At 44.9% G+C, this 22,284-nt stretch overlaps 2 protein-coding genes across 2 annotated transcripts; one reads left to right on the top strand and one right to left on the bottom strand.

Moving 5' to 3' along the window:
- Positions 1 to 8,796: 8,796 nt before the first annotated feature.
- On the bottom strand, positions 8,797 to 13,061 carry ALG2 (ALG2 alpha-1,3/1,6-mannosyltransferase). The gene is made up of 2 exons (XM_032307593.1): positions 12,624 to 13,061; positions 8,797 to 10,280 (listed from the first exon to the last, which is right to left on the bottom strand). Exons 1-2 carry the CDS (start codon positions 12,969 to 12,971, stop codon positions 9,378 to 9,380), a joined length of 1,251 nt encoding a protein of 416 aa, XP_032163484.1. The 5' UTR covers positions 12,972 to 13,061; the 3' UTR covers positions 8,797 to 9,377.
- A 76-nt stretch (positions 13,062 to 13,137) lies between these two features.
- Positions 13,138 to 20,004, top strand: SEC61B (SEC61 translocon subunit beta). The gene is made up of 4 exons (XM_032307595.1): positions 13,138 to 13,442; positions 13,659 to 13,756; positions 16,401 to 16,502; positions 19,719 to 20,004. Exons 1-4 carry the CDS (start codon positions 13,440 to 13,442, stop codon positions 19,804 to 19,806), a joined length of 291 nt encoding a protein of 96 aa, XP_032163486.1. The 5' UTR covers positions 13,138 to 13,439; the 3' UTR covers positions 19,807 to 20,004.
- The last annotated feature ends 2,280 nt before the right edge of the window (positions 20,005 to 22,284 follow it).

Raw genomic sequence — 22,284 nt, 5'->3', positions numbered from 1 at the left:
GTGAGCGTCTCAAGCGTCCAAGATTATCTCCCTGTCACCTTGTGACCCATCTTCTTCACACCACCTTTTAATTTTGGTAGCAATTACAGTGTATCAGGATAATGCCTATTAGCATATTCATGGTCATGTCTTCAAATTTATTGTCCACACAACTCATTAATCTTCATCTACTTTGTGCGCTTGACAGCTCAATCTATTTTGCAATCTCTGGGAAGCAGCCATAGCCCCCCAAAGCCTTTGTTTCCCTGTAAATAAACCGTGTTGGGGACCAGAGGACAATGGTGCATCCCGTGGTGATTGACACAAGCCACAGCTACTAATCAGGATGGGACTTCATTGCCAGCTGAGTCGAGTGCATTAGGGGCCATTGTTCTGACGCTTCCAGGGCAAGAACACACACAGCCAGTCACCTTCGCAAGATGGGCTGATTGTTCTTCAAGATTAGACCGAGTTGCCTTATTATCCGTCCCAGACAACAAGGCATCTCACCCAAACAGACGCATTTTCAGGAATGGCCCATGCGCTGGTTGGATTTGAATTGCTAATGTGTAATCTGCCCGGCACAGATGTGCGATGAATATTTGGATGTTGTTTTGCCCGTCAGTCGAGGAGGCTGAATTGATGAGGTGATGAGTATTCAGTGATGGATCCTGGATGGTGGCCAACAGCAGAGTGGGAGCACTTGCTCTGTGGATAATCACATTATCCTCCAAAAGTGCCTTCATGGTAATGCAGCAGCAAATTCTGTTAGAGACCGGTTGGCGGAAAGTTCCCTTTGCTCTTCAGTGCAATGAGATGGGTAGAGAAGAGAAGTTGCCTTTATTGTGTGCTTACTCGACGACACTTAAGGCTGTGATGTAGAGCTGACGGGTTGGGTTTGATGTTGCCATGTTCTAGCTTATTTGTTTAAGCTCATTTCACCTCAGTTTTTCTCCTCTGTTAGAATGGGTGGAAAAATTCACCACACAGAACTGCTGTGAGAACCCAGTGAGGCAATATACATAGACTAAGTCCTAGAACAGTGCCTGACTCATAGTAGTTAACAAATGTTAACAATAGTTAACAAATGTTAACTATTCCTGTATTATTGGTCATTTGCTTTTTCTCAAGATTACTGAGGTCTGATAGCTTGGATACACTGAAAATAAAGTTGAACTCGTCTTCATTACCTCAGGATGTCTCCTGGCTAGGCTGCTTTGTCTGGCATAATTCCATGCGTATGGAACATGTCCCATGCTTACCTGATCATGGAATCTTTGCCCCAGAAGCATCCTTGATAGCTCATTATCCCCAGAACATACAATCAGGAAAAGGTGCCTAGAATATAATACAACATTGGCAAAGATTTGAAAGAAAAACATGGAATTTGAGAATTTTATACACAATCAAGCTATTTATATGTGCAGGTCATGGGAATTAATTGCTCAGATGCATATATTCTCTCTGAGAAATAAGTCATTCAAGGATATGTTCCACCTGGAGGAAATGTAAGGATGGCAGATAAGAACTTGTAAATAACAGTGAGATCAGCTGATTGCATTGAAATAAGTCTGAGCAGTCGTAGCCACTCTCTTGTCAAACTGACATCAAAAGATTAAGGGGTGCCTGGGTGGCTCAATGGGTTAAAGCCTCTGCCTTTGGCTCAGTTCGAGATCCCTGGGTCCTGGGATCGAGCCCCACATTGGGCTCTCTGCTCAGCAGGGAGCCTACTTCCCTTCCTCTCTCTCTGGCTGCCTCTCTCCCTACTCGTGATCTCTGTCTGTCAAATGAATAAATAAAATCTTTAAAAAAAAGATTAAAATATTTGAAAGAAATTATTTCTATTAAAGTAATGGGAGAACAGCATAAAACAATGCAGATGTTCTATGCAGATGCATAGAACAGTGCAAGAATGAAGAAGGCAAAAGAGAAAGAAAGTGATTTTTTTTTTTAAAGAAGGTAGGTAAACAAAGAAACTATCTATCTATCTCTATCTATATAAAGGTATAATGAGAGCAACTCCAGTAATCTTTCATAAAGCATTAAAGGCCATTACTCCTAGATGTAAGGGGAAAAAACTCTAAATCCAGGGTTTCTCTGCTTATTTCTTTTCTTTTTTTTTTTTTTTTTAAGATTTTATTTTATCACAGACCTCCTCCTCGTTGCTTGGTTCCCCCTGGGCTCCCTTCTCTCGGCTCCTTGAGTCCTGCTGCTGTGGGATCCTGGATCCTGGGCACAGTCTATGGCAGATGACCTGGGTCTGGTAAACTGTAGAGCCTTGCTCCCAACTTGCTGTACTAATTTAAGAGAAGGGTCTATCTCATTCCTTCACTGGTGTCTCTCCACAGTCTGAAAAAGAGGACCTGATCCTCTTCGGTGACGCAGACAGTAAAATGGAGGTCTTAGCTCCCACTGGTAACCGTGTTTCCAGCCATGAGGAGGAGACTAGTTTATGGTGAACAACAATGAAGTCTCCCATGAAGAAACGGTGTTGTGGTGGCATCTGAATTTCAGTTGAACCTCAAGCCTAGCTACCTCCCTGCCCTTCTCCTCCTTCAGGTGCACAGATTTTTCTGGAATGACATGACCTCTCCCTGTAGCTCCCTAAAAATTCCCTTTTCTGCCCAAGCTAGCACTGGGTTTCTGTCACTTGCCATGGAAAGAGTCCTAGCTAATTGTTAAGAATGTTAAATAGTGGCACGTCCATCCTGATACAAGGTACTGAATCGCTCTATTGAACAGAAGGGTTAAGTTAGGTTTCCAGGTTCCACAACTCAACAGAGGCCTAAAATTTGGCTGCAAGCAAGCTGGTCAACATGGCGATCTGGTTTGAAAATAAAATAAAATCACCAGTGAGTGATTTTATTTTGTTTTGTTTTTGAGAATTACTTTTTTTTTTTTTTCTTTTGGTATGTTGCTAGGCAGTATGGCAACCTTTTCATATGTTTGTGTTTTGGATGCTTTTGCTTTCTAAATTTCCGTTTTTGAAAAGTTTACATATTTGCTTTTAGAAATTCAAGTCAGTTTTCCTCTAGGCTGCTTGTAGTAGCAAATAGTTGAAGCAATCTTAGTACATAATAATAAACAATGTTAATACATAATAATAATAATAAATACATATTAATAATAATAATAATTAGAATAAACTATACATCCCCAAGAGGGCCACAGATGGAAATACAAATGTCTAAAAATATGTTGTGAAAACATAACTGACCATTAAGATTCTTTTATAATTTTATGTTCAATTTTCTTTTATTTTCTTATGGGAAAGTCAGCTTATGGAATATCAGAAAATAAAAGCAAACAGAAGAAAAACTTAATGCCTTTGGATAGTCACACTTACCTGGGGACAACCAAAGTTACCACCTTGGTGTATATTCGATTAGAAAATTTTATAACTACAAATGCACTTATATTCCCACATTTCTTCACTTATATATCTTTTTAAAAAAGATTTTATTTATTTATTTGACAGCGAGAGATCACAAGTAGGCAGAGAGGGAGGCAGAGAGAGTGGAGGAAGCAGGCTCCCTGCTGAGCAGAGAGCCAGATGCAGGGCTTCATCCCAGGACCCTGAGATCATGACCTGAGCTGAAAGCAGAGGCTTTAGCCCACTGAGCCACCCAGGTGCCCATTTATAATACCTTTTATTTCCTATAAAAATGAAACTATAGCACACGTGCTTTAAAAAAAACTTTATGGGGTATGATTTCCATACAATAACATACATTCAATTTGAGTGAGTATTTCATTAGTTCTGAAAAATTCATACATCCTTATAACCATAATAAATACATAAAACATGTCCATTATCCCAAAGTTCCTTTGGGCCCTTACCTAGTAGGTCTCTGCCTCGCCCTGGGCCACAGGCACACAGTGACCAGCTTTCTGTCACTGTAGATAGGATTTTTTTCTCTTAAGTTTCACATTAATGGAATACTAAAGTATGAATTCTTCTGTGTCTGACTTCTGTCATGTGGCTCTGAGATCTATCTATGTCACTGTGTTCATCAGTAGTTCATTCCTTTTTATTGCTGAGAAATATTACATGGTATAAAACCACATTTTATTTCTTACTCACCTATTGATGGGCGCTTGAATTGTTTTCGGCTTTTGACTATTTTTTTTTAAAAAGGATTTTATTCATTCATTTTGAGAGAGAGAGAGAGCAGAGGGCAGAGGCAGAGGGAGAGGGAGAAGCAGATCCCCTGCACAGCAGGGAGCCCGATGCCGGCTGGGATACTGACTTGAGCCGAAGGCAGACGCCTAACCATCTGAGCCACCCAGGTGCCCCTCAGCTTTTGACTATTAATGAATAAAGTTGCTGTGACTATTTGAATAGAAGACTTTGTTCAGGTATATGTTCACTTAGTTGAAGCAAAATACCTGAATGGGATTGCTGGTTGGGATGCTAGGGGTGATGCTTCACTTTGTAAGAAACTTGCAAACAGCTTTCGAAAGTGTTTGTACTTTTTCAAGCCCCCACCAACAATGGCTGAGAGCTCTAGGTGTTCCGTGTTCCATCTTCCTGTCCGCAGTCTTCCTCAGGGTCTTTCGTTTCATGGGCGTGTACTGGGATCTCTCCGTGGTTTTAATTTCCCATTTCCTTGGCGATCAATGACGCTGACGTCTTATCATGTGCATACCGTATTTATGCATCTTCTCTGTGAAGTGGCCTTTCAGATCTGCTGCTCATTAAAAAACATGTGGGTTTTTGTCCTCTTCCTCTGAAGTTGTAAGAATTCTTTACATATCCTCGCTGCAGGTCTTTATCAGATATATTAACTATGAATATTTTCTCCCAGTCTGTGGCTTGTCTTTTCATTTTTTTTTTTTAAAGGGTCTTTTGAAGAGCAGCAGTTTTTAATTTTGATGAAATTCAACTTATCAATTTTTCCCTTTAGGCTTTCTGCTTTTTGTGTCCTATTAAGAAATCTTTCCCTACCCCAAGGTTATGGAGATTTTCTTTTGTTTTCTTCTGTAAGTTCTGCGGTCTACTTTTTATGTGTAGGCCTATAATCCCCTTCAAGTGTATTGTATATGATGTGACGTAAAGGTTGAGGCTCATTTTTTCCCCCTATACAGATATCCAATTGTCCCAGCACCATTTTTTGAAAAGACTATCTTTTCCCCCATTGAATTACCTCAGAATATTTGGCAAAACGACTCTGAGATCATGACCTGAGCTGAAATCAGGTGGGACCCTTAACCAACTGAGCTACCCAGGCACCCCTCCCCGTTCCTCCCCTCCCCCCAAACTCACTCTTTTATCTGTCCTTCTCCACAACCACCTTGTGGGGTGTGCTACTTAGAGCCAATCATACCACTTTACGAAGAAGGAAATGTAGATCTTAGGATTATCATCATGAGGACAACTTCTCAATAACTGTGGAACCCTGGAATTCTCTATGTAACCCAGGAAAGCAAAAGCCAATCAGACGTTGACATTTGAGCAGTCTGTTCTCTTTTGGGGATTTAAAAATATATACTTTATTTATTTATTAGAGAGTGTGTGAGAGCCTGAGCAGTGGGAGTGGCAGAGGGAGAAGCAGACTCCCTGTTAAGCAGGGAGCCCGATGTGGGGCTCAATTCCAGGACCCTGGGATCATGACCTGATGCTTAACTGACTGAGCTACCCAGGCGCCCCTTAGCAGTCTGTTCTAATGGTGTGTGCCAACTTCTTGGGTGAGTGGCAGGTCACAAAGGCAAGTCACATCTATGCTACACTTGTGCCCCTTTCCCCCCCTCCTCAAACCCCAACACGCACGTCTCCCAAGAGACTCTTCTCTATTTGTCTGAATGACATCAGGGGCTGGCCTAGTGATAGTGCTTCCTACGAGGCATTGCAGCATTTGCTTGTGTTCACGTCGCTGGGTCCGAGGACAGTTCGCCCTCATTGTGAGCCCCACCCCATCCTCCAATCCTCCGGACAGGACAGAGGGCTGGTGCTAACAGCTCCTGGGCTCAGGACTCAGGACTCAGCCCCTCCCTCCCCTCCCTCCCCAGGGGTTGTTCTTTGATCAGAGGGCAGGTGGGAAGTGAGTTGCCAGCCCTGGCTCGCAGGCACTGCCCTGGTGTCTGGAGAGCAGCCCCCTCCCGGGCTGCTGGGGATGGAGCTGCGGGAGCTGCGATGAGTGATGAAGAAATAAGGGGCTCAAAGCGAGTGGCAGGCGACGAGGGGCTCTGATAAAAGTACAGGGAATGTGAGCGGCTTCCTTAAGAAGTTGAGGAGAGCTACGATGACCCCATATGACCTTATGTGGGTCCCTTTTGCTTTTGTGGCCTCCATTTTCCCACCTGTGTACAAGCAAAGTAGGCTGGTGACCTCTGGGGCTCTGCTCAGCTCGGAGTGGACCGGATGCTGGGGGTCGGGATTGCAAAGAAAGGAGGTTCCGGGAGAGTGGCTGATGCTGGGGGAGGCGAGCGGTTGGCTGGCGGTGGGGTGGTGGGCAGAGAGCAGGGAAGCGAGGTGCTCATTCGGGCGCCCCATCTTCCTGATGTTGGAAGAGGTCGGGCAAGGCAGTGCAGGTGCAGGTGGGAATCGGGCAGGTTAGAGGTTGTACAACAGCTGGCAAGTGCCGACCTGGCATCACTGTGCTGGGCTTGAGTCAGAGCTCCGGGTCTTCCCAGCTCTACGCCTCAGCTTTCCCCCACGAACTCAGCTGCAAAGCTACCTACAACGGGCCTGTGATCCTGTGGAGAGCAATCTGGAAAGAGCTCTGCAAACTCGGGGGCTGCCATACTTAACAGTGGCCGAAGGGCAGCGGGCAGAGAGGTCCTGTTGGGAGCCGTCCTGAAGGATTGGGTAACTGCTGTTGAATCCTGGCTGGTTCGCCTTTCAAGTCTTTCATCTCCCTGAGCTTCAATGTCGGTAAGAAGGGAGATGAAACCCGGTCTTACAAGATTGCTTTGAAGCCGAGGTGGGGAGATGACAAGCGACACCTTTCTCATCCTGAGGACCTCCATAGCCCACCTGCGGTCCTGTGGTTTCACGGAAAAATGCCACGGAAGTGTGGTTAGAGTGAAGGCAAACTGAGTGGCTGCATGGTTGGACTTGTACCTGGAGGGCCTCAAGATGGCCGCCCCCTCAGGCTGAGTGACCCAGGCAAGCTGCTTACCCACACTCCTCTGTAAAGGTGAGAATACATACACCTCCTAGAACTCAGGATGAGTGAGTTGTCTGCTGTGTAGTACCATGCCCAGCACACAGTAATTGCTAGAATTACTGCTGATAGGGTCCTGGACAATTTACTTCAGTGTGCCAGGCTTCTGCCCTCCCCAGCTTCAGTTTAGTTTTGGAAGCTGGGGACGCCTCCTGTGGACAAAGTTGCATCCCGGGTCTGGGAACCAGGAACCTATCCACCAGAGGCTGGAAGCTCCCGGCATCCAGACTTCTGCATCCACTCCCCACCCTACCCTGCCCCCCAGATCTGTGGTCTTATGTCACCTGCTGGGACTTCTGACAATGAAGGGAAATTAGACTGAAGGCCCACGAGCCCCTGGTGTCCATTTTGGAAGGATCTGCCTAAAAATGGTCAAATAGGCAAAAGATTTAGGGCTCTGAATGGGCAGGCCCCACTTATGGACTGGAGTCTGTCCTAAACCCGGGGGGTCAGAACCACCAGGCCTTTTTGCAAAGGCTGCAGCAACCTGGGGGAACACATGCACCCAAACCACAAAATACAAAACCCTCCACGTGGGGATGAGCTACTCGATTGGACTCTGGAAGCTTTCACGATGACAAAGGAAAGCAAACTCAACTTTTCATTCCATAAAACACTTTATTTAACTCTTGTTTTAGAAATCTTTTTGGTACAGTCATTTCATTTAATTAAATACTTCTTTGATACAGACAAATGTGATAAATTACAACCTGAAATTTTATTCCGTAAAAAAAAAAAAAAAACCATAAAAAAACAAAAAAACAACCCAAAGAACAATATAGTAGTGCAGCATGAACCCCTGTGGAATTTCTACAGCTTTTCAATATACCCAAGTAACAAAATAGCTAACATTTATATAGCCCATACTATGTGCCAAGTACTGTTTTAAGTACTTCACATACATTATGGTAATCTGCCGTAACTGCTCTATGACGAATGTAGAATATTACAGCAGATGAAAAAGCTGAGGCAGAGAAATGAAGTAATTCATCCAAGGTCACACAGGCTGTTAGGCTCTCACGTCTATACTCTCAGAATTGATCAATGTGGAGCCTTTGGCTAGTGATCGTTGCTTTTCTAAAGATGAATTTAGCTTTTAGGGTACTTGACTGGGTCAGCTGGTAGAACATGAGACTCTTGACCTTGGGGTCATGAGTTCAAGCCCCATGTTGGGCTGGAATTTAAAAAAAAACAGTTAAAAAAAAAATTTAGCTGTGAAGATATGTTGAAAAGTGCTTTACGTTTATTTGTACTTAGGCCAACAGGTAAGTAAGAAACTCTAAGACTGGTCCGGGCCACAAAAGGGCTAGGGTCCATGGCAGAAGAAAACCACGTTTAGGCTGGCAGGAGGGAGGAGGAAGGGGGTGGGGGTCAAGGAAAGCTCCATAGCCATGACATCTGGCGCAGGACCTGAAGGACACAAAGCAATTATGTCTTACGCTTAGTAGGAGCTTCCCTAACCAAACACCAACACTAACAAAGCCGATGACTCAGATGACATGAAGAAACCAAACTTACATCAGACGCACACCCATGAGTGAGGACATCCTCTTACTTTAACATCTTGTTTACTCTAGCTTCAGACTTCAGGCTTGGCTGTCCACACTCTTAACGATCCCAGATCACAGAGGCCAAAATCTAGTATGCTTTCTTTTCCTATGACAAACATATTTTACTGTCACATCTCAGTGTGCAAAAATATAATAAATCATCTTTGTAAAAAAGTATAGAACATCCTTGCTATGGGTCCCGGAGAAGGTATGACTAGCAAAAATTTACTAACACAGGATAGTGAATGCACTGATTTTGGGAACTACAGCGATCCTGTTTTCATTATGCTATGAACCTAAATTAATCAACTTTAATGATGATACAGTTAAACTATAGTGTACCAAGGCACACTATAACTCAAAACTTACAGGCAAAGCAACAATAATCTAGAGAATTATAATTGAAATCTTTTGATGAATGTGGAATTCTACCATTTTTATATCTTAACACTGGTAAGACATGGAATAGTTACAGAATAAAAGATATTCCATTTTTCTTCAAAAGTAGATGAAAAGGAGCGGTGCATGGGGAAGTGGTTCAGATTCAAGATTCAAGTGCATTTTTCTTTTAATCTCTTCTGCAATAGATTTTAGGTTTCTTTTTCAGTTTCAAAAATGAGTCTACAATCTATAAAAAATGATACTAACAAATATAGCATAAAGGCCTTTAAAAAAAGTTGGATTATACCAGCAGTTTGGCGACGTACTGGTAGAGCTGTTCTGTAAAAGCTGCAGAGGAGAACTTTTCCTTCACCCTGGCTCTCCCAGCCAGTCCCATTGTGGCTTTTAAGGAAGGTTCATGGATGAACTTTTCCATCGCTTCTGAGAAGCATACTGGGTCAGGTTCACATAGAAACCCTGTGACGCCGTGGACGATGGACTCCAGGGGCCCACCTGAATTCACAGCAATGACTGGGCACTGCATGTACATGGCCTCCAAAGGGACGATGCCGAAGTGTTCATTGCTCGGTGTGTAAAGCACACAGGTACAGCCGTGGAGAAGTGCAATTTTCTGTGTGTCTGAGAAAGACCGCAGGAAGGTCACACACTGTCCAAGGTCGGACTGTCGGACCATTTCCTTCAATTCCTGATAGTGTTCCACATTCTCCAGGACTCTTTCGTCATAACCACCGGCCATGATTAGATGAACCTTGTCCCAATCCTGGGATGTCAACCTTCCACGCAGTTCTCCTAGGGCTTCCAGTGCCAAAGTCAGATTTTTCTTCCTTTCATATCTGTTGATGGAGAGGAACAGGTATTTCTTCCCCTTGGGGACAAGGTCATCGAGCTTCTCAGGAACAGCGGAGTCAAAGCTAGTGACATTCAGAGATGGGTAGAGGACATGGGGGTCTATGTGAGACAGGGACTTGAATGTTTCCTTAAAAACAGCAGCTGTAAACCGGCTATTGACCAAGATGCAGTCCGCCATGCCCGTGGTGTATTCCTCTACCCAGTCAATAGGCGCCCTGTACAAGCGTTTCAGAAAAGAATCTCTCCTGGTGAGAAGCAGATCTGGGAAGTGACAATAAAACAGGATTTTCTTGCGCCGTCTGGCCAGCTTGAGCACCGGGATGCAGGCAGACACCTAGCCGAAGCAAAAATCAACAGCAGATATGGACTGGTCAGCTGAGCTTCAACCAAGTCAAGAAGAGCACATCCACCCACCCTGCCTGTTGGTCTGTGGGCTCATCACAGGCAATGCCTGATTCTGCTTTGTGACCTCCTGGACTCTCACCCTATACAACGCCTGGTGTATGGAAGGCTTGGACCCATCTGCTGGCTGTGTGCTAAATATTTAAAGCTCTAAGTCCAATGGTTTTCTCTAAGACAGCATGGCCCAATGGAAATAAAAATCTAGTAACTGTATGACAATATTTTTTAAGGATGAAATTTAAAAAAAATTATCTAAAATATTATTTCAAAATGTATCATTATCAAAAAAGTTAACAGGACACTTTATGTTCAATTTTGCCACATAAATCTTTAAAGCCAGATGTGTAATTTACACTTATACCTCATCTTAGCTCAGACTAGCCACATTTCAAGTGCTTAATAGCCACGGAGTCTAGAGGCTACGCTACTGGCAGGGCGGCTCTAGCATGTGTCTCCTCCTAAAAAAAGTGGAGTGCAGGCTCTGGAATGAAGACTGCTGGCTGTGTGACCATGAACAAGTAATCTTACCTCCTTCTCTGCCTGTTTTCTCTTCTGTAACATGGTGACAACTGTAGTTCAAAAAACCCCTGGATTGTCTTGTGATTGCTAAATGTACCGGCATGTGTAAAATGCTCTAGAATTTAGCACACAGCATGCGCTCAGTAAATGTTAACCATAACTGTTACTAAGCATGAACGACATGCTGGCATTACTAGAGATGTTCTTGTTGGGTAATCTTTATAGGTTACTTAATCTCTAGGTTACCTCTCTGACCACTTGAAGAATCCTGCCAGATTTATCTGAAGCTTCTTAGAAGGTAGCAGATCTGGTACAAAACCCAGGTCTCCCACTTCCAAGTTCAGGGTTTTTTTTCTATTCTCTAGTCTCAGCTGCCTCATGCTGAATGACTGGCTACAAATGCAGGATGTCTAGAAATGTCCACATTTCTTTAAAAAGGGAACAGTTTCTGGACAAGCAAGGAGGATCAAACTAACTCAAGCATGATAAACACACAAATACAAATGTGAAACCATTTCCACCTATCAGTTTGGCAAAGATTAAAACAGTTTATACATCCACTGTGCACCAGAGCAAAATGACACAACTTCTTTGAAAGGCAAATTTGGCAATGGCTATTGACATTTAAACTCTCGGACACTATTTCTAGGAATTTATTCCAAGGACAAGCTGACAAGCTGACAGAAGAAAAAAAGGTACAAGGATGTCCATTTCAATACTGATCTATTTGCACAAAACTGGCCACAATGATGTCCTTTAACAGAGAATGTATAAATTATGATACTTTTAAACAAGAGCAGATTTTCCAGCAACCATTGAGAACCATGAAGTGAAGCTCTAATATTGATACATAAGGATGTCCCAAATAGAATTTCTGATGAAAAAAAGGGCAAGTCATCAAACAGCAGGTGTGTCATAGTCCTCACTATTACAAATAAGATGCATCGGAGAACAGATATATCTGCTAGTGTAGCTGAAGGCAACTTCTGGAAGGATGCAGGAGAAACTAACAGTGGCTGTCTTTAGGGAGTGGGACTGGAATGCGACTTTTATATCACACTCTTTTATACTATTGGAATTTTTGTTCCGAGTAAATGTTACTTTTCAAAATAAAGTATTTTTGGGGAAGAAAAAGCGGAGTCCAAAGTGGCTAGAGCCCAGAGGCAGGTGGGCATTATGTATGGAGGTAAAAAAACCTGACTTCTCCCAAGATGAAGAGGGAGCCACGTTAAAACTTTAGCGGGGGATGACATGTTTCACCTGGTGTTTTTAACACAACACTGCGGACGAGGTGGGCTGTCTGCAAAAGCTACACACAGTGGGATGGATGCATGTGGCCTGGAAGTAGAGTCAACATAATTAATGCAAAGAGGGGAAGACCTACGAGTTACTCATTAGTAAAAGGTGACTTAGGGTTGACTGCTAATGCTTGCGTTTCTTAGAGCAGCCCCAAGACCCATCTACTTCGGAATCGCCCGAAGATCCCAAGCGAAAATGCAGATTTCTGGGCCCCAACCTCAGGACTCCAGAGTGAAAGCTTCTGAGGGTGGGGTCCTGTACCAACGTGCAACTTTAATGTGTCCACACTACAGTCCGAGAACCAGTCTCACGCCCAGTTCTCTCCTCTCCAGATCAGTTCCGAGCTCTCCGAGCCGCAGGCCGGGAAAGCTCACGAGAGGCCATACAGGGCGCCCTCCCTAGCGGGAAAAGGAGGCGAGGCGAGGGTCGGGCGTGGCCGCACTCGTGGCCGCCTCACCTGGTCGCACACGACCACGTCGAACTCTTCATCGCCGAGGAACAGCACGTAGAGCGCCAGGAAGATCATGCGCACGTAAGCGCAGACCGCGGCCCCGCGGCCTCCCCAGCCCAGGCTGCGCGGGAGCCAGTCCCCGGCGCAGTGCACCTGCAGCTCGCGACTGTCCGCGAAGCTGTGGCTGGGATCGTAGTGCGCCGTCCAGACCTTGACGCTACATCCGCGCGCCTGCAGGGCCAGCGCCGCGTCTAGCACCAGCCGCTCGGCGCCGCCCACGCCCAGGTCCGGGTGCAAGAACAGCACCGACGGGTTGGGACCAGGATCCTCGTCTTCGCCCAGCCTCTCCGCCATGGTCGAGAAGCCCCGCCACCGCCCCGCGCTCTACCGAGCTTCCGCGCATGCTCTTTCCCGGCTCCCAGCGGGCCTCTGCCGGGCCGACCACGCCTCGCGGCGCTGGCGTCAGTTGGGCCACATCAGCGCAAAGCTGCGGGCGCCCTGTGTCTGCCCGAAGAAATTTCCCGTCTGACCGTGGGTATATCCGCCCTTTGGTAGGGATTAGACTCTATGAAGGACGCTGCGATTCCACGGAAGGAGGCGGAAGGTCTGTGCTTCCCACACAGCGGTTGACCAAGTCGCCTGTAACAAAATTTGTACAGGCATATGGTGGGACAACTCAGGCGTCCCTGGAGCCGGCGAGGACCCTGCGAGGGGCCTGGGGGCGGGGCCTGAGCCAGCCCCTCCAGCCGCCGGTCCTTTGAGGAGTTCGCTGACCGCTTCTTGGACGTCAGTTTCAGCGTCCAGCGCCTTTCAGTCTCCAGCATGGTACGGCGGCTTCCCTACTTACTTCTCTTCAGCCTTCCCTCCTTGATCCCGCTTCTCCTCTTCGCCCTGTCACTGGCCTTCCGCCTGGCCCTCCGCTTGTAGCACTCTTGCTTTCCCCAGCCTCCCCTGCAGGTGCTGGTCTCGGTCGTCAGGGCCGGGGGGTCGGGGGCGCGTGGCGGGGCGCTCACCAGCTTGTGCACTTGTCTCTCTCTGTAGCCTGGTCCGACCCCCAGTGGCACTAATGTGGGCTCGTCGGGGCGCTCTCCCAGCAAAGCAGTGGCCGCCCGGGCGGCCGGATCCACGGTCCGGCAGAGGTAAGGACCCCCACGACCCTCTGGCTGTGGGCTCGGAGAGATGGGGCCCAAGAACTCGCTGGTCCGGAGGAGGAGACCCCGGGATGAAAAGAGTCACAAGGGCACACCGAACCTCAGGCGACGTGGCCGTAGGTGTTGTGTGTCTTGAGAAAGCGTCAGTATTTTCTTGTAATTACTCAGTTTGGGGCACCTTGGGGCATCCTTGTAAGGGGAAAGCCAACAAACTGGAGATTGTTGTCTCAGAGACAACTTTGAGAAAACTGATGTCATTCCACTCGTGTGTCTCGATCTAAGCTTTGCAGTCACGTTTTGATCTGCAGGTCCCATCACACACTGTCACTTGTCCCATGCAAAACTCGGTCTCTTTTCATCCTAGCTTCTGCCCCAGTTTTACCTCTCTTACTTCCATCTGGCACTACTACTATACATTCATTTCCCCAAGGCCAAAACGTCAGGGTCCTTGTGCGCTTTTCCTGTGCCCTGTCCTTTAGTCATTTGCAGGACCGAATGGCACAGAAACAGCTTCTCATCAGTGGTTTCCCTTTTTCATGTCCACTCTTCCAGTTTAGCCCAACTTCTCTCATCTGGGTGTTTGCATTTCCTACCTAAGTCTTTTCTCCAGGTCATTTCCACTCCAGTCTGCCCTCCCCTCTGATTCTGTCACATATCTTCTTAGTTCCTATCTCATTTTCTTGTTGCTGAACTTGAAAAAAAGGGTGGATACCAATGTTCTTGGTGTTACTTGAGCCCACCTGCCTCTCCTCCTCTCTGCTGATCCAGCAACAGGGAGCTTATTACTGCTGAACGCACTAGGTGACCCCTCCCCCCACTTCTGTTTATTCTGCTAGACTAAGCTCAGGGGTTCTTGAGGCCTTCCCTGACTTGGAAAGCAGCAGCAGCTGTGAGTTTTCTCTTTTGCTGCCAAAGCATTTTGTTCATGGGGTTATAATAGCATTCATGTTTCCATATTCATCTCCATTAGATTTTGACTGAAGTGGCCCATCATCCGTATCCAGCTGTAAGACTTGACAGAATAAAGGATGAATACATGAAGGAATCAAGCCACCCTGTAATCTTAGGATTTTTGAAAGAACCATAGGGTATAGGAAGAGGGAGGCAGTTACACTGTGGCCAAAAAGAAAGGGTAAAATAGACCCCTAACAGAAGCTTAAATGATTAAGTGGGCTTAACTTCTCTCTGGCTTTCCAGTGGAGGAATGGGGGATATTTTGAGTACATTTGGTATTTCCAGTTATCCTGGTTATCAAATCTTCTGCATGTCCCATGTGCCAGTAGGTGTAAGAGATCTTAAAGAGCCTAGACTGATTTCTTTGGGGCTCATGTAATTCCAGAGACTTTGAGAACAGGCACTGCAGTTGGAAGGCTATGGGAATAGGGGAAAGTGCACGGGTCCTAGTCCTGGCTCAGCTGATGACTTATCATGTCCACATGGGTTTACCATCTAGCTCAAGTTCCTTTTAACGACCAAGAAGGAAAATTTCAGGTGCCTACCTCACAGCTTAAATGATGTATATATAGCCTTGTGTGTGAAGGCTCTTCTAAGTGTATGAATTGCTGTGTAAATCCCTGTACAATTATGTTTACCGTTTTCCATCAGTTATCTCATAGAAACAGTGATACACATGGACTAATGAGTTCCTGGTCCACTATGTAGCTGGTAATCAATATGTCTGCACTAGTTTTTGGGGTAAAGGCCATGGCAGGGGGAGGTGGGGATTATGACCAGAGTTGGAAAGGCAGTGAGAAGAGATGGTGTAATAGGGTTTTCACTTCTAGTTTCTCCCTGTGTTCTCTGGTGGATGGCACGAGCGCTATTGGGCTATTCCTGTGAGCCTGGGCTGCCCGTGTCACGCAGCTCATCTCACAGACCTGGATCCCCTGTGAGGAGGACACGTTCTGGTTGGGGTGTTTTCTGCACTTTTTTACACCCTACTTCTACCCAAGATCTATGGTATATCAAAATAGTGAATATATTCAAAATAGTGAAATATATAAAAAATCAAGTATATAAAAATAGTGAAAACAGATTATAAAATAATTTTTTATAAAATGTACACTCCATTTTAGGACCTGGATGACAATGAAAGCTTAATTGTTTTTTTCTCTTTGGTAGTATATACAGTCACTTAAAAACATTTTAATGTAGTCATTTTAAAATCAGATTATATGGATTCAGGGCTTTTTAAGCAGGGGTTTATTACTTCACGAAAATACTTGAGAAGAGAATCTGAAATTCATTGTTCAAATGAGGTGCCCATGTGTATGGGCAAGTGGGTGGGCTCTGGGGTGAGAACTGGGTTCACTGCTGAGCTTGGCTGCCTGCTGGCTTTGTGGTCCCAGGCACTTTACCTAACCTTTTATGAGCCCGTTTTCTTCATTTATGCATTGGAAATGGTGACTACTTTCTGGGGTGCTTGTCTTCATTAACATATGGCAGGTACTAGGTCCTTGGTGGTGATCACGATCAATGAAGTAAAAGGAAGAATTTGGGGAGCGGGTCTAGCAAAGAAAGTGTTGTTTTTTGTTTTTTTTTTTTTCTTTAACAACGTAGTGGGAGCGTATGTTTCAGTGCTATAGTAAGGGCTTCTGAGAAAAACCTTTTTGTAATATTTCTTTTCTTCCAGAAAAAATGCTAGCTGTGGAACAAGGAGCGCGGGGCGCACGACCTCAGCAGGCACTGGGGGCATGTGGCGATTCTACACAGAAGACTCACCTGGGCTCAAGGTGTAAGTGTTGGGGAACAGACCTTGTGTTTCTGAGCGTCACACATGTGTGGGGGAGTGCAGTGTCTTCCACCGGTGGCGTTTGCTCTCATGAGATGTACTGTACCCGACAGCTTCACTCGTGCCAGGTGGGCTCGGTTTGGTTTGTCTGCGTATCAGTCATTTTGTTCAGAACCTGGAATAACATCTCCATGGATTGGATGAAAGCAAGGGAAAAACCTGCGTGCAGCTGTGTCAGAATTAATGACGAGAACAGAGAGAACTGGAGGGGAAACTGCTTAATGAGATGAAATTGCTCCTCATTTGCTGTTCTTGTCCCACACTGAGAAATAGGAGTAACCACTTGAATTGGAGCTGGGTGATTTTTAAGAGCTCTCCTCGAGGCACAAGCTGATGTTATTACAGCCTAAAGGGAGTGTCTGGATTAGGCTGTGTTACCAAAAGTTCTTTGCCCCCGCCTTTGCCTTTGGTGGGTGGTGGGTGACCCTGGAGGGTGAACATAACCACTGGCTTAAGTTCTTTGGTCTGGGAGTGCTATTAGGTGACGGGACATGGGCATCCAGAGTCTCTAGGCCTCGCTCGCCTCACTTTCCGTCCATGGTTTCTGGTACCACGTGGCCGAGCTGGTCCCACAGGTCTCTTTGCGCGAGGCTCCCGAACACCCCTGCTTACAGCTGTTTCCTGCTTGAACCCGGTGCCTGAGGCATTGGCATAATGACGGACTCCTGTTCGCAGAGCCGCTCGGTTCACAGAGGCTGTTACCTGTACGTGGAAGACAGCCCGCAGGGGCGGGAGCTGCGTCTTCGGACTGTTCAGTCCCATGCTCTTTCCGTACTGCTGCTGCTGTTTGGCAGAAGGAGACAAAATCAGATTTATTTGGATTAGTTTCATTAACTCATAGCGTGGCTTGGATCACCAGGGTAGTTGACGAAGGCTTCCCTGAGATCTGGTCTTACTGAGTGATTTTTTTACTGTTCTGTTGTGGTCGGATGGGAATGAGTTTCGGAAAGTGCTCCTGGGGTTGGGGTTAGTCAGTTGGTGGCGTGAAAAACCCTTTGGTCTTTGTTTCGAGGTAATCTTTGGTCTTTGTGTCGAGGTAATCTAATTTCAGAGAGAAATTGTGAATTCCCTCGACCCTCAGGGTCTCCAGGGGACTCGCTGTATACTCTTCTCAGTCAGGCGGTCAGACCTCTTCTGGGGCGTCTGGCCTGCGCTAGCTCTCGGCTCTGTGCTCTCCAACAGCCGGGCTGGCCTGCTGCTGCTTACCGTGTGAGTCCCCCCAGGATAGAAGCTGTTCCTTGAAGTGTCATCAGCCACAGTTGATCATCAGTAAGAGATAGATGTTTTCGATGAAAAGACACAGTTGGGAATTTGTATCCACAGATCCATATCTTGGAGCTTGTCCTGGTTCTTCCCAGGAGTTGAGAAAAAATTTTTTCAGGCCAATAATAGCATCTCCTGGGACCTTACTATAACCCTGCATTGTGTTCATATGAACTTATTTAGTACCTCAGCAACCCTGTGAGAGAAGCACTGGGATTATTCCCATTTTACGGTTGAGGAAAATGAGGCCAGAGAAGGTAAGTAACAGGGCCACAGTCTCTGCTCATGGTTGACAGAGCTGGTTCCCGAATTCCAGCTCTCTGGGAGCTGTGCTCTTGGCTTTGTGCTTTGTGTCTCCTGTTGCTCTAACGTTGCATGCACCAAAGGAAGGGAGTGATTAAGTGTAACTCCATGAAGATTACTTCCCATGTACTTTTAAATTTGTTTATTCCCAGAATTGTACAGGTTTTGGAAGAACAGAATAGTGTAGCAAGGACTTTGATCTCTGTGCATTATCTTTTGGCCACTAGTGGACTCTGTTACTCCACTGCTCCATTGGGTTACTCCACTGCCTTCACTGTAAAGATTTCTGGGGTCTTTTCCGTTGTCCACTCCCCAGTTGTATCTGGGAGGTCAAATGACGTCTTGAATTCTCCAAAACCAGTATTGGCAGGAAGAGTCACAAAGGAGGGCCCCATAACGTTTCATCAGAGTCCCATTCACAGGTTATGTGAGGTCAAGGGCTTCTCCCTTTAAGAAACCCATGTACTAATTCTCAATTTGAGAAGCATTTGATTTAGTGAAGGGCTGTTGAGTAAAACCTGTCTCCTTCCTTTAATAAACTCATACGTGGAACTAGTTGGGAACCTTAGAGAGAGAGAGAGAGAGAGACAAGCACCATACTCAGTGGGGAATCTGTTTCCTTCTGCCCCTCCCCGATTGTGCATGCTCTAGCTCAAATACATAAATAAAATCTAAAATAAAAAAAAAGAGAGAGAGAGAGAGACAAGCAATATATATCAAATCAGAAAACCGAAGTTCAGATCTTTCCTTTCTGTTCTGGCTGTGTGTTAGGCAAGTGATCATCTCTGCGCCTCAATTTTCCTTGTTATAAAATGAGATTAAGGGCTGCCTGGGTTGCTCAGTGGGTTAAGCTGCTGCCTTTGGCTTGGGTCATGATCTCAGGGTCCCGGGGTCAAGCCCCACTTCAGGCTTCTTGCTCAGCAAGGAGCCTGTTTCCTCCTCTCTCTCTGCCTGCTTCTCTGCCTATTTGTGATCTCTCTATCTCTTTCTCTCTGTCAAATAGATTTAAAAAATCTTTGAAAAAAAATGAGATTAATACTTGTTTGCCCTGGGTCATGAGTTTGTTGATCAAGTAAAAACACTTTGTAATTTACAATGTGGTATGTGTCTTTGTATGCCTAGTAGATTTTAATTAGACATTGAAGGTTGCCTTTATAAAAATTAATTTGAAATAATAGTTTGGTAATTGGGTCATTGGCACTTAAAGAGTTTGGGAAATTTTTCTCATTTTTTTATTATGGAAAATATCAAAGATATGAAATACTGAAATTAGATTAGTGTCTCTAAGACATCAAATCGTTTTATTTGAAATACTGAAATTAGATTAGTGTCTCTAAGACATCAAATCGTTTTATTTGTATATATTTTAATACATTTTACTAAGAGATAAGGATTCCTCCTAAGTAATCACAGTGCCATCCCTGTCAAAATATCCATAATAATAATTTGAGGAATAGTATTAAATGTTGTAAATGATATTCTTGGATGAGTCTTAGGTACTTCCCCTGCTTTATTCCCTCGGCAGTCTTTAGTGTTACAGCTATAATATGTATTATTACTCAGAGTAAGCATGCCTTCTCTTCTTCCTTCCAGTGGCCCTGTCCCAGTATTGGTTATGAGTCTTCTGTTCATCGCTTCTGTATTTATGTTGCACATTTGGGGCAAGTACACTCGTTCATAGATTCGGCTGCATCCATCTGTCTGTCATCTGAAGAAGAAGGAAAAAAACCCAACGTATCTTGGACCAAAAGCATAGTGATTTTCTGTTTGTGAGAGAGAAATATTCTGGAAGCTTATTGTTTTACAGGGAACTTAACAAGAATTGACTTTAAGGAATCAATTTTTTTCTATGACTAATAAACTTTTTAATTGATTTATACCAAGTCTCATGGCTGATATCTGACTGCTAGAGCCAGTAGTCTCTCTGCCTTTAGATTTGTGAGTAAGTATGGAGAAAACACTAGGGGGAGATTGTTTTCTTTGTTGGATTAACAATTCCTTATATGACCATGTAGTCACTCAAATCCAAGATCCTGTAATTGGCCATGGTTTACTTTCTTTCAGGTGCATCCTGGTGATTGTAATTTTGTGTATTTGTGATTATTGAAGCGTGTGCCTGTGACTCCATCAGGAAGATCTGTGTTCAGAGGCAGCTGGTACCCAGGGAAGAAGACATAGGGATCATAAACCAGATATCTTGGATAAAATGTTTGTTCATTCTGTTCTTTGTCTCTGAAACTGTAGATAATATTTTTGCCTCTTGTCTCTCTCAGTTCTTAATTCTGTGAGCGCAGACCAGAGATTTCCATTGATTTCTCACTAGTCGCTAAAACAGTTCTGAAAGAATTTATTTGGTAAATTGGATTTATCAAATAAAATTTTGTTTTCATTTGGAAAATTTTCATTTGTAATAATCAGGGACAATAATTAAGGGACCTTTATAATCAGAGTGAGATACCAGCACTTCTGAACTGAGTTGTTATAATTCCAATCCAAAATAAAATTTTAAGGTTTCACTTAGCTTATGTAGCCTTTCTGGGGATAAGCATTCAGTTTCTTGTCGACCCTAGGAAACACCCAGTGTAGCTCAGTGCGCATGCTCCAGGAGCCCAGGACCCTGAGCTGAGCCAGGATTTCTAAAGAGAGATCCATATGAAATGCCCTGATTGTTGTACAGATCACAAAATGTAGAGGTGTATTAGTTGAAAAATAGAGAATTTAAAAAATCTCTTTCTCAGGTCCATTTAAGGAAAACTTCATTGAACAGTTAAACAGCTTCGTTAGTGTATTTCTTGAGTCCTGGCTGCGGAGTAATTTTAGGTCTGGGGAACCAGGTTTAAATGATGAGAAAGAAGTATGTGTCTTTTAAACAGATTTCCTAAGGCAGTATATGGGCGAGCATGCACTTGTAAATCCAAATAAATGGCAGATTATTGGGGGAAAATGAAAAACTGGCTCCCTTGGATCCTGGGCACTGCTCATCGCACGAAAAGGCAGCAGCTGTCTTCGTTTTGAAATTCAGGGGAAAGAGTCAGTTTCCCTTGGAAGAAATTAAAGATTTAATGGGATATTTTTTTTTTTTTTCCCGATACTCAGGTTGATGGTTCCAGTAACCGCTAAAAGTTAGGTATTCAGTTTGCAAACGAAATCTCTTCCTCTGTCTAGAGGGGTGTCTTTTTCTCTGGGGGAGATGCCGAAGCCACTTGGAGGAGCTGTTTGCTCTTGGGGGTATGTTATCTTCCCGGCAAGATGCTGGCTGTTAGCCCCGTGTGCCTCATAGTGGTCTCCAGTGGACTGACAGCCAAAAGTCATGTGGCTTTGGGAGCTGGCAATTGATAGGGAAATGCTAGTTTTCAGTGGTGAGCAGGGAGATGCTTCATTCAGCAGAAAGAAAATTGGTGGTTGGGTATAAAATTGTACAACATCTATTATGTTACGTAGCTGCTTTTGGCTCTGATGGTACAATGCTAATCCCGTAGCTGAGAATCTCAGTGTTCAAGCTGTTCCTTTCTCTTTTCTTTCTCAGTTTGAAAAACTGGGCTAAAATACACATACCACAAAATGCGCCGTATTCGCCGTCCTTAAGCGCGCAGGTCAAGGGTACTGAGCACGTGGCGTGTTGTGAAGCCGTCACCACCTGCCATCTCCAGAACTCTCTCATCTCGCAAAACCTAAACTCTAAACCTGCCAAATAACAACTCCCCTCTCCCGCACATCTCCCCTTAGCCTCTGGCAAACCACCCTTAGAATTTCTGTCTCTGAATTTGACTCTCAGTGCCTCCTATGAGTAGACTCATTTTGTCCTTTTGTCACTGGCTTATCCTACTTAGCATCATGTCCTCAAGATTCATCCAAGTTGTAGTATGTGTAGGAGCTCTCCTTCCTCAGCCTGTGAGGTCAGTCTTTTGAAGGCTGAATGATGTTCCATTGTATGTATATACCACCTTTTGTCTTCCTTTCTTTTAGAGATTTCTAGAGTGTTACTTCTTGAGTCCTAGGCGACCCTACGCCATTCATAACAATTCTGAAAGCCTAACAAATTAAATCTTTACTTGCATTGTCTACCTTGGCCCAGAGAATTTTCAAACCCCCTTTGCCGTGGGCTCTCATTCTAGCCCCTTCTGAGTGGCTACGAGAGCCAGCACCTGCTAAGCAGAAG

The sequence above is a fragment of the Mustela erminea genome, chromosome 12 (genome assembly GCF_009829155.1).
Source record: "Mustela erminea isolate mMusErm1 chromosome 12, mMusErm1.Pri, whole genome shotgun sequence".
In the NCBI taxonomy this organism is placed as follows: domain Eukaryota; kingdom Metazoa; phylum Chordata; class Mammalia; order Carnivora; family Mustelidae; genus Mustela; species Mustela erminea.
Note: the sequence above shows the minus strand (reverse complement) of the source record. Positions and strands in the feature narration are given on the sequence as shown.

What these genes read in the sequence shown, in the direction of transcription:
- SEC61B (XM_032307595.1), top strand. An exon ending in GGATCCACGGTCCGGCAGAG is followed by an intron (nt 13,757 to 16,400) that starts GTAAGGACCCCC and finishes CTTTTCTTCCAG; the next exon opens with AAAAAATGCTAGCTGTGGAA. An exon ending in GACTCACCTGGGCTCAAGGT is followed by an intron (nt 16,503 to 19,718) that starts GTAAGTGTTGGG and finishes TCTTCCTTCCAG; the next exon opens with TGGCCCTGTCCCAGTATTGG.
- ALG2 (XM_032307593.1), bottom strand. Translation starts at nt 12,971, where the DNA reads ATGGCGGAGAGGCTGGGCGAAGACGAGGATCCTGGTCCCAACCCGTCG. An exon ending in ACGTGGTCGTGTGCGACCAG is followed by an intron (nt 10,281 to 12,623) that starts GTGAGGCGGCCA and finishes TGCTTCGGCTAG; the next exon opens with GTGTCTGCCTGCATCCCGGT.